The sequence below is a fragment of the Vicugna pacos genome, chromosome 7 (genome assembly GCF_048564905.1).
Source record: "Vicugna pacos chromosome 7, VicPac4, whole genome shotgun sequence".
Classification (NCBI taxonomy): Eukaryota; Metazoa; Chordata; class Mammalia; order Artiodactyla; family Camelidae; genus Vicugna; species Vicugna pacos.
Genome location: NC_132993.1, coordinates 29,614,111 through 29,626,567, shown reverse-complemented (window position 1 = coordinate 29,626,567; position 12,457 = coordinate 29,614,111). Strand labels below are relative to the sequence as shown.

Below are 12,457 nucleotides of genomic sequence, written 5' to 3'. Positions count from 1 at the left end.
CCTCCTTGGACCATGGCCTGGCTGAGTCCTGCTGCCATCCCACCTCACTGTCTTAGCTGACTTTCCCAGACTCAACATTGTGGCCACCTGGTGGTATGAAAACTTGTGGGACCCCTCCTATTGTAATGCTGTTGTTCGTATCCTACCCCTTACACTTCCATTTGCTCTGTTCTATAACCAGCTTAGACATGGGTTCCCAGGCCTGAGTCTGGGTAGAAATATGCATCATAAGTAGCCAGAATTGCAGAGCAAAGAGACAAGGGATGTCCTGATATGACACATTGGGAGTCATAGTTTTTCACTTTAGAAATGTTTTCATTTTGACATTACATCAAGAGGAAGAAACACTTACTCATCTTTGTATTCTCAGAAACTAGCATTGTATTTAACACATAATAGTGGACGGTAAACAGATTTTGTATCAAATAGAATTGATTTGCTTCAGAACCAAGTCCATTCTTGAACCTTAGTTCTCAATGTGTAAAGCAGGAATTACAATAATGCCTACCTCAGGGAAGTGTCTTTACAAGATAAAACAAGATAATTATAACTCTCAATTGCTCTGTGTGTGTAAGGGATTGAAGACCAGAAAGCTCCTTCTATTTTGTTTTATTTTAAAACCTATATATTACCATTTTAATGACTGAAAAACTAAGCCAACTTTGTAAATATGTTCCACTATTTAATAATAGTTAATATTAAATAATAAAAAGTAAATAATAAAATTTCTAAACATATACCTTTTTTTCCTCAGCTTGATAAAGCTATGTTTATTTTAAATGACAAAAAGTATCCTATACCTTTTTTTTAACTCAAGTCCCTTTGTTATATAGAGTGGGCTTCCAGTATCACTTTTGTGATATCTCAGATTGTAGACTTTTAAAATATTCACTACCTCCTAGAAGAAAACATAGGCAAAACATCTTCTGGCATAAATCTTAGCAATGTTCTCCTAGGGAAGTCTATCCAGGCAATAGAAATAAAAGCAAAAATTAACAAATGGGACCTAATTAAACTAATAAGCTTTTGCATAGCGAAGTAAACCATAGGCAAAACAAAATGACAACTTACGGAATAGGAGAAAATATTTGCAAATGATGCAACTGACAAAGGTTTAATTTCTGGAATATAAACAGCTCATACAACTTTGTAAATAACAAAAAAACAAGCAACCCAATCCAAAAAATGGGCAGAAGACTGAAACAAGGAATTCTCCAGTGAAGACACAAATGGCCAATAGTCACATGAAAAAAATGCTCAATATCGATAATTACCAGAGAAATGCAAATCAAAACTAGAATGAGGTATCACCTCACACCAGTCAGAATGGCCATCATTCAAAAGTCCTCAAACAATTGGAGAGGGTGTAGAGAAAAGGGAACCTTCCTACACTGTTGGTGGGAATGAGGTTGGTGTAAGACATTATGGAAAACAGTTTGGAGATTTTTCAAAAAAATAAAAATAGACTTACCATATGATCCAGAAATACCACTCAAATGTGAAATCTAAAGAAAAAAGAGGACACTAATGAACTTATCTACAAAACAGAGACAGACTCACAGACATAGTAAACAATCTTATGGTTACCGGTAAAAGAGGTGGGGAAGGAGGGGAGAAGGGATAAATTGGGAGTTTGTGATTTGCAGGTATTAACTACTATATATAAAATATATAAAAAATATTTTTTTCTATATAGCACAGGGAACTATATTCAATGTCTTATAATAACCTATAATGAAAAAGAATATGAAAACAAATATATGTATGTATATATGTATGACTGAAACATTGTGCTGTACACCAGAAATTGACACATTGTAACATACTATACTTCAATTAAATAATGATAAAAATTTTAAAATAAAATAAAATAATCACTAAACACACAAAGCTAATAATTTCTTATATAAGTCACTAATTATCATGTATTTCTTAGTAGGCACAAATGAAAAGGGATTTCATTGTTCAGCTGTGTAATCTGTTTTTGTTTTAAAGACGCTTTTATGCATCATCCTAGGCAACCCTGAGCCTAAAAGTATTAGAAGTGTAAATTCAGTATGTTCATCCCTTCCCCCAGCCTTCATTATTATCTAAGCAAGCAAGACACATTTTAGTCATTCCCTCATAAATCAAGCCCTCCAGCTCTTTAATCTCTTTCCTTTGTCATTCCCTGAATTCCCTGCAATATGTGAGCCAGTGCCTTAGCCCTTCTCAGACCTAACCAACAAGTTGTCATTTGAAGCCCCAAAGTGACCGATTAGATTTATGTGCTTCTACGTTGACTTGCCCTGTGTAGTGACCTGGTTCAAAGGGGTACACATATTGCCTCTAGAAATATCATAAGAATAGAGTTTGTCTGTATCTGTTTTTTCTTAAGCTCCAAATTCATGTTAGAAAGAAGTATTTTCTTCCAACTTCTTTTCCCGGGATAATATCTAACTTGCCAATCTATTGAGATACCTATGAGACAATGTATGTAAAAGCAGTTTGCCAAGTATTAAAGATCATATAAAACAGAGTAGGAACAAAGTAGTAGTACTGTAGTTATTATTGGATGCTGTTTGTCCCTAAGAAAAATACTAATATGTTTTGACATCTCTCTCCTCAAAGTAATGACTTTTTAATTAATAACCCTACTTGTTAAGTCTTCATGAGAAATTGTACCTCTCTTTTCACTTCTTTCCCAAGGCTAATTAGTGGTTTCCTCAACAAAACGTTGATATTTTAAATGCCTAATGGTAGCTTCAGTTAACTAGATATATCAAATTGAATAATGTTTTTAAAGACCTCATGTAGTTACATAGAATTTTTCAAAATAATGGAATCATGTTCTCAAATCATAATGAGGGTCATACGGTGTCTTACGAGAATTTCTTTAAAAATGGATTCATTTATGTATAGGATCCAACTGTGCAAGATGGATGAAAAGAAACTGCTCAACTCAAAACAACAAAAGAAATTTATTGACATAGATCAATTATATCAGAATCTCTGGAGATGGGGCCCAGGCATCACTAGTTTATAAAGCCCTCAGTGTGATTCTAAAAGTGAAGCGAAAGCTGGGTATCCCTGCATTAGACAGCTCAACAACTGAATCTCTAAATTGTTTCCCTTTTGCCAACCATCAATGCCCCCTGAAAACATTAATAAGGTGATTATAAGTAAGATCATTTGATGTAAAGGTGTAAACAAAGAATCTATTTCCTTTTCTCTGAATTTCAATTTGATGCAAAAGCTATATGCTATGATTCTTGGCTAATTAGCACCCTGAAATGGTCATGCTGTCTTTCAGCCATCCAAATTCCCATGAAAATGAGTATCAGAAAATCACATGGCTTGGCAAACAACAAGGCCTGTGTTTGCAGTGTATTTATATTCCTTCACAATTGTTTGCATTCCTGCAAAATTGTGAAGTGTTAACAATCTCTTTTTTTTTTCTTTCAGGGAAATGATATTGATCCTGAAGCAGTTAAAGGTGAAGTGTTAAAAGTTGGGAATAAGAGCTGTGAGAATATACACTCGCATTCTGAAGCCGTTTTATGTACGGTCCCCAATGACCTGCTGAAATTGAACAGCGAGCTAAATATAGAGGTGGGATTCTTGCTTTCCTCTCATGATGTAAATAAAGATGCCAGAGTAATTATGTCACTACAGGCTTAAAATAAATCATTAAAGCTCATTTGTCTGTTGGCTTTGGCTCATCAGCTCAGCCTTGACTCTTAGTTGTTGTTTTAGAAATAGTGAGTTTTTTGTTGCACTGGCTCCTTCCCAAGCTTCACAGGGTAGATCTCAAAAGTCCTTGGTAGCCATACTCCTTCTCCATCATACCATACTCTTGGCAAAATTTGCTATAATGCTCAGGAGGGATAAGGACACATTCAAGAGTGCCCTTTCTCCACATCTCACCACCCCAGGAGGCCAGAGCCGACACAGTATTGCCCTCCATAGTAACCTCAAATGCATGGATCCATAAGTAAAAGAATATGTATGCACTGGATGAAGTAAAATGAGAATTAAGCTATTTTACAGTCACTTCCTTCATGTAAACAGCTAAATCAGATAACTGGGAACCAGAGTGAGTGATTTTTTTTCATTTTTTTAACAGCTTTATTGAGATTAACTCACGTACCATACAATTTACACATTTACGGTATACAATTCGATGGTTTTATGTGTATTACACTACTAATTTTTTTTTAATCATGGTAAAATACATATAACATAAAATTTGCCATTTTAAACATTTTTTAGCGTACAATTCAGTGGCATTAATTACATTCATAATGTTGTGTAACCGTCACCACTAACTAATTCCAAAACTTTTTCATTACCCAAAACAGAAACTCTGGAACCACTAAATAGTACTGTCACACTCCCTCCTCTTCCCAGCCCTTAGTAACCCCTAATCTGCTTTCCATTTTTATGGATTTGCCTATTCTAGGCCTTTCATATTAGTGAAATCATACAATATTTGTCTTTTTGTGTCTGGTTTATTTTGCTTGCATGTTTTCAAGGTTCATCCACCTTGTAGCATGTATCAGGACTTCATTCCTTTTAAGAGCTGAATAATAGTCCACTGTGTAGGTACACCACATTTTGTTTATCCAAGAAGGCATGATTTTTAAAGGGTTCCTGAAGCCTTCCAAAAAGTTATGAAATGAGAAAGTATGAAAAGAATTAAGAATCTAAAGCTGAATCATGGGATCAGAGTTTGGAATTCAGAAGGATCATAAATCCTAAAAATCATACCATGTTAGAGCCAGAAGGAACTTCAAAGATTTCTTCTATGTATCAAAGCTGAAATTAAAATATTCTGAGACTTTTATTATCCCATAATAATAATATGATTATTTACCTCTTATGAGGAGTCCCCTCTACCATCTACCCTACCTTCTAGGACTGAATTAATATCCTGTTGTCTCTGTTCCTTATTATATGTTCATACTTCTGCAGTACTAATCACATTGTACTGTAATCATTTATTTTTGTGTTTGTCTCCCTTTTATCCTTTTATACTCCAGTTCCTTGAAAACAGAAACTGATTTTTATCATTTTATCTCTAATACGTAGTTGCAAGTACACATACCTAAACATCATGTATTTCAGTGATCAGTAGCCCCTAATTATTTGAGCACAGAAGCAGAATTGAGGAATGTCTTATTACTCTGAAGGCAGTTATACCACTTCTAGAACAGTAATAAAAAGGCAGACTGTGATTCAACTGTGTAGTGTATTTTGTATCTATCATGGCTAAATTCTGACTTTTGTTTGTCGTTTTTAGTGGAAGCAAGCAGTTTCTTCAACCGTCCTTGGAAAAGTAATAGTTCAACCAGATCAGAATTTCACAGGATTGATTGTTGGTGTTGTCTTAATATCAATAATACTCTTATCACTCGGGCTTTTCCTGTGGCTGAAAAAGAGAAAGCAAATTAAAGGTGCATTTTTTGTTATTGTTTATTTTAAGGAGTTGCCTTAAGAATACGGTCATTACAGTTTAAAATTGTTGTAGATTCATGTGTGCAGTCTTATATGCAATCCATAAAACCCGTGAATTCTGGTTACTAGGTCAAAGTCTACTGGGACCCATGATAGCCAAGTCTTTAACGAGCTCTTTCTCTCTCTCTGTTTTAAGATCTGGGCAGTGAATTAGTTCGCTATGATGCAAGAGTACACACTCCTCATTTGGATAGGCTTGTAAGTGCCCGAAGTGTAAGCCCAACTACAGAAATGGTTTCAAATGAATCTGTAGACTACCGAGCTACTTTTCCAGAAGGTATATTTCAGTTTATTGTTCTGAGAAATACCTATACATACACCTCAGTGGGTTGTGGCATTGTTGTTTATTTTGGGTTTTGCCTTTATAGTTTCATAAACATATAAAAGAAGTATTTATCTCTTCTTTGGCCAAAGAAGTATTTAATTTGACACAATTATATGGTTCTTAATTTTAAAATGAACTCAAGTATATATTATATGAGATTTTTAGAGCCTTTACGCTCTGTTCTCACAAAAAAAAGTTCATTTTAAAATCATTTGCACAAAGGTTAGGTGTTTATCATCTGAGTGCAATGCTAAGAAATTGTGAAGCTCTCTTTAACAACCCAGAAAGAATTAAAATATAAAACTTATTTTTCTCTAAATAGAATCCGGTACTACTACATTTTTTTAACCTGTTGATCCTCAAACATTTAAATTATACCTTTAGCATGCCTTTGAAGGATTCTCAGTGAACTGTTAGTACTCAGCCTTTTACCCACAGCATCTGAGAACTTGAATATATTTTGGGTATTATCCAATAAAAACCTTCAATTATGCTATTTTAAAAGGAGGGGTTAACATCATCTGCTTTGCAAAACACCAGGTTTAATAATGGTCTGGTTAGCCAGAGCATTTCACATTGTTTTATTTAAAATCTCCTCATAAAAGCAAAATTTCTGTATTGTATCTGCTCCATTATCTTTAGAAGCTACAGGACGTGAGTCAAGTCAAAGCATTTTCCTGGTTGAATATTTACCATTGGACAAATAAAATGAGTCACAGATGGTTAAGGATACTGGAAAACTTAGAAGTTGCTCATCAAAACAAGTACAAGAGCAATGAGGCCTTAAAATTTTAACTTTTTCCACACTTGCTGCCTCTTACTTTTTGAAGTTTATGTTGGTTCTGTAGAGATGTTCTGAGACGCTGTTAATGTTGTCTTTTCCCACGTGACTCCATTCACCTTTAAGAATCCAAGCACTTGAACACATGAACAAATCAAATCCAGTTTATAGTTTTGAAATTTAGACCTAATTATTATTTCATATTCACATTTAATAGCTCTAATCTGAGATCATTAAAATTCATAAGTAATTTTTTTTAAAGAAGCATATTTAATCTTCCTCCAACCTCATTACTCACCAGACCTGTCATCATTGGTAAGAAACTTGAGTTTCACCCTCTTTCCTACATTGAACCTACTCCTTGGAGACATGTAAAAACAAAATAGGCAAAAGAAGGCCATCCAGAGAAAAGAATGAGGAAATGGACAGCCAGCACCTAACAAAGAGGCACCTACAGAGCTTCTCTCTCTTTATGTGGTGGGGTCTGCTTCCTTCACAGTCTTTCATCCAGATCTAGAATTCTCTGTCTCTTATACCAGAATCACACACTGATGACTTAAATTGGTTTGTGCACATGTTTGAACTTAACCCAAAGGTCAATAGAATTTCTATGCCAGAGGTCTTTTTTTCCTGTGCCTCATCAAGGATTTCCCTCAATCTCTGCATCTCTGAGAATTTAGAACCCTGATCTCTTGGTGCAAAGGTTTGAGAAATGAAGGTGAAGAAACTGAGTTTAGAGAGGTTCATCTGCATTTCCATCCCCTGGGGAATATCTGGAAAACCTGATTCTGGGATTAAAGGAACAGACACCCAGCGAGACTCCTTTCTTCCCTCACCATCCAATATCTCATGCACTCCCAAGATATTCTGCATCCTTTCTTTAAGGTTGCATCTGTCTAGTTTCCAGCTAGTGATTACTCTAACTATAGGTGATCCGAAAGCTTTTCTGGAACCACAGTTGAGATTTACTGCTTCAGCCAAATTGATGTATTAACCCAACTGTCCAATGTGAAAAATACTAAAAATGCTTAGGTAGAGTTAGGAATAGTCAGGGTACCATCAACTTTCTTTTTATGCCCTTCTCCTAAGTTCTGATTTTCCTACTCTTTTGCAGACAAACAATATTATCTTTTGGTGCTATTGGGGACTGCACCCCACATAAGCCTTTCCCCTCACCCTGTGTTATATACTAATACATTTCAATAAGCAGCCTAGTTTATCTTCAGGTCAGTTGCTGCAGATATAATGCCCTCTCCTTGACAAGTATGGATTCCCAGTGGAAAGGGCAAAGCAACTGGTGGCTTCTCTGCCCTATTTGGCAATAAGAAACTTATTCTCAGACCCTCAGTTCCCCATCCCTGAAATGGAAAAGCTTCACCTAGCAAAAGAGAAGTTTGCCTGAGACTCTTACAGAGTTTTGGTTATAAAGATCAATTTACAAGGAATGTTGATCTGATCTCTTTCCAAACGCCATCAACTAAGCAATACAAATGGCACACTAACCCAATTCTAATCTGCTTTCTCTAAACAGCAGTAGCACTTAATCTGCTGCATCACCACAATGGAGAATTTACCACTAACGTGAAAAGTTTCCAGTTCTGAAATTTTAGCCATTATATATTTCTAATCATTTGTGTGTATGTGTGTGTATCCATATATATATTAAATATATAACATTTCACTACACATATTTTTCTTTGGCCAGGAATCCACATGGGTTTTGAGCAACGCTAATTAATTCCATTAATAAACACTAGTCTCTCAAAAGGCATCTTTTTCATCTTATTATGTTTGAGTTGGATTTTTGTGAGACAAGGCAGTTGCTTGACTTCTTTTGCTCCTTTGCTTTCTTGAGGATATAGTATATTAAAAAAACAAGCTTGACTTTTTGTTACATGTAAAAAGAGAAGTGTCTAAGGAAGTGAAGAAGGTAAACAAGCTTTCAAAGTTACTGCTTAATATACTTAAAAGAAAATCAATAAATTTTTTAAATATATATATAAATACACACACTCACACGCATAGACCCATTTCTTCTCCCAACTTATTTTATTAAACCAGTTCCTTTGTAAAGTTTCTTCCTACCCTCATTCAATGATGCAACTACCATTTCTTTCAATTTAAATTTAAAATTTGGTTTTGTTATTAATTTAATTTGCTGCCCCTGTTGCTGTCCCCACTGAGATTTCACTATTGCTTCTAATAATTTTGCTTTATCTTGCAGACCAGTTTCCTAACACAACTCAGAATGGATCATGCAGACAAGTGCAGTATCCTCTGACAGACCTATCCCCTATCCTAACTAGTGGGGACTCTGATATATCCAGTCCATTACTGCAAAATACGGTCCACATTGACCTCAGTGCTCTAAATCCAGAACTGGTCCAGGCAGTTCAGCACGTAGTGATTGGGCCAAGCAGCCTAATTGTCCATTTCAATGAAGTCATAGGAAGAGGTAAGTATTTCCATTCAGCTTTTTGTTAAACAGTGTTTTCCACTCAGATTTTCCAGTAAGCATTTTATCTTCTGCCTTTGCAGATTAGGAATTAGACAATGGCAAAAGCAACTGACAGAGCAGTGATAACAAGTGCACTTGACTTCTGTTCCTCAGAAATACAGCCTGCAGATCACATCCATGGGGATTTGCCCCTGTGCATGGAGACAAGTTGATAATCTCCCAAACATATTAGAAATAAACCACATTCCTTCCTCACCTTTTTCATAATGACAACTATAATTCCTTGAAAGTTGCCTTGTACTTCCTTCTAAAAATCATTCCTCTAAATTCTAATATTTTACTCATATCTCCTTCCAGTCTTTCTTTACTCTGAGAACAATGACTAACTCTATGAAGTCCTGGTTTATAGCAGTTTATACAGTGCTTGACAGCATCAGAAGACAGGAAATTTATAGCTTTCCCTTGGTCTGAAGCAACATATATCATCATCTCTACAATGCACTTCAATTTCTTTATACAAAGGGGAATGAATATTTGTAATAAGCCAGCCAGAGCAGCAATAACAGCTAACACGTACAGGATTTGAGGAAATACTGAGCAGGAAAAGAAACCAACTAGAAGCCAGGAAATGAACTCCACTCTTTCCTTTTTTTTCTAAAAAGCTTTTACCCTTAATACTGAATGGCCTCTGATCCCTTTTATTCAATATGTGCTGCAAGAGGTAACGCAGACAGCAGCCAGCATGAGGCAGAAGCAGCTGATGGGACGATTTGCCTTGTGTGCTCACAAGGCCTCCCCATTTTCCTGTGACGACATCCATGCATTCCTCTAACACATACTCCAGATCTTAATCCTTAGCATGCTCCCCTTCCCAAATAGCAGCTTCACTGTTTGCAAACTTGTTTCACAGCAGAGTAATGTATAGTTCTTTTACCAGCCTATCAATCCCAGTAATTGCACCAGTTTTAGAGTGTGTGGCTTCACTAATTATGTTCTAATTCTACATATTGTAAAATTAAAATTTTGTATTTTTATCATGAAAGGTGCTTAGAATGGCAATTATCTCTCTTATGAAGTAATAATCACTAATTATTCTATAAATATTAAGTATTATTTATGTGCTTTTTCCCCCAGTAGAATGTGAGCCTTCAAGAGCAAAGGTTTTATTTATTCATCTTTGCATTACAAGAGGGTAGACTCTTGCCCAACACTCACATACTAGGGACTCAGGGAGTCTTGGCCAGCTGGACAAATTAATTAATGAAAGACTTACACAGCTATCAGATGTTTGGCACCTCTAGGGAAAATTACTACCACTGGATGAAAGGCTACCATTGGGAAAGTGATGTGGCTAAAACCAGAGAGAACTAGATGAAATGACTCAGAGTGAGCTTGCTTCATTTGGGCCATTACCTTTCAGTTTCTGCCAACCTGGATACGTATTAACCTGTGACTAATGGGGGAAATCCTTACTCTATAATGCTAATCTTATTTCTGATGGTGACATTTTTATCTCATTTCAGTTTATTGGAATATAGGGAGCTTATTTTATTGCTTTTCTTCATGTGGGTAAAACTTTATTTTCATATTTAAAAGATGTTACTTGATTCTTTAAAATAATGATTATTGTATGAGGCAGATGTTGCTCCTGTTTTCAGTGGTTCCACTATGGTTGAATAGTTTATTACGTTAACCTTTAATAACAGTTATATCACCTAAATATTTTACTATGTATTAAATAATCATAGTGCTTATATCTTTGGGTGAAATATATTACTAGTACCTATTTCACAAATAGACACACATAGTGGTATTGTTAAGCAAAAGTATAAGAAACAATGCACTTTTTGCATGTAGAAAAAAAGGAAATGAAAATCATGAAGGGCTTAATAAATAATATTGCACAATTAAAAGTAATGCAGGACTAACCAAGTTCCCTCTTTCATGTAGGACATTTTGGGTGTGTATATCATGGGACTTTGTTGGACAATGATGACAAAAAAATTCACTGTGCTGTGAAATCCTTGAATAGTAAGTTATATTTTTATTTAACAGTAGAGGACACTTTTCTGGTTTGCAAACTAATAAATAGTTCATAATAAAATGTTGATTTACCCTTTCCCTTGTGAAAAAAATCAGCAACTGCTGAAATTATGGGTCTATTCCTGAAAATGTGTTTAATCTAAATTCTTACTGAAGTATTTCTTCAGAAATTATCCCTCAGAGCCTTCATAAGTAAAAGTGTAGGAGAAATTAGGTTCTTGGATGAGCCTGAGTATCACTTAACTATGTTTGGCTTATAATATTTGTTTTGCAAGTGACATTTATGGAAACTATTGGAAGCATGTTGGCACATGCAGTAGTAATGACTCATTTTACCCAGAGGCATTACTGTAATTATTTTTTAACCACAACTTCTATTAAAAAGATTTAAAAAATGAAATAAAACAAACAGGAGAAAAATGTGCCAGCAGAAAATTTAAAAATTGTGATTGTGATAATACCTTGTTTATCTGCATTTTTGGTAAATGAGGTATTCCACAGAAATGAACTACCTGAACAAGTGATCCTTACACCCTTTTAATACTAGAATATATATTAAATATTATCTGTTATTGAGAAAATCTGTTTAAAATGGAATGCATACTCTGTTTAAGAAGCTGGGAATGTTGGAGTTACTTTTCCTGGGTCTCTTCTGTGTATAAATGTTATTCAACTTTGTTTGATTTCCTCCTCTTTGAAAAAAAAAGAGAGAGAGAGAGAAAAGAAACAGGGGATGCTTCCAAACATAAACTAAGACTTTATTAATGACCCAGAGCCCTAATTATGGCATAAATATTCTCAATATACTCCTCATACTAGTTTTCCTGGCTCCACCTTAGCTGACAGGTATCACATATCAAGTCGGGGTGCTTGCCTTTTCTACCCCCATTTCTAAATTTCTGCTTGTAGTTTGTGGCAGTCTGAAAAATGTTAACCAGCTATATTACAAATTTTTATTGGAATTAATAAGCTTTCAATGCACAAGTGAAAGGTTTTCCTGCAAGATACGTTATTGCCAGAAATATTTTAGCCTTTTTAAACATAAATCTCCATGCTGAGCAGTGTTCTATACGGTTGATTTTGTTGGAAGTCTGACCACGAGGTAATTAAAGGGACAGTTTATATGAAATCTAACTGCAAACTATGATGGATTAAGTATACTTGTCAATAAATTTGCCTCACGAGAGAGCACCACTGCCAATTAGACTCAGAACAGTCCTAATGCCAAGAAATCTTTCTCTGTCCCTGGTGTGTGTTGATCTCTCTTTGGTCCAGATGGACTTCCAGGTCTTGGAATGCATTGCATTTGTAGAAGTTTATCATCACTGACACTAATACTAATCGGATTAATAAA

At 35.2% G+C, this 12,457-nt stretch overlaps 1 protein-coding gene across 2 annotated transcripts in view; it reads left to right on the top strand.

Annotated features, from left to right (window-relative positions):
• Nucleotides 1-12,457, top strand: part of MET (MET proto-oncogene, receptor tyrosine kinase) — a 106,283-nt gene that overhangs the window by 77,325 nt on the left and 16,501 nt on the right. Inside the window, exons 12-16 of one of the 2 annotated variants that reach the window (XM_006206171.4) lie at nt 3,445-3,591; nt 5,282-5,435; nt 5,633-5,773; nt 8,827-9,057; nt 11,011-11,091. In XM_006206171.4, coding sequence (XP_006206233.2) covers nt 3,445-3,591; nt 5,282-5,435; nt 5,633-5,773; nt 8,827-9,057; nt 11,011-11,091 — 754 coding nt within the window. The remainder of the gene's footprint in view (nt 1-3,444; nt 3,592-5,281; nt 5,436-5,632; nt 5,774-8,826; nt 9,058-11,010; nt 11,092-12,457) is intronic. The other variant, XM_072964625.1, reaches the window with a different exon arrangement.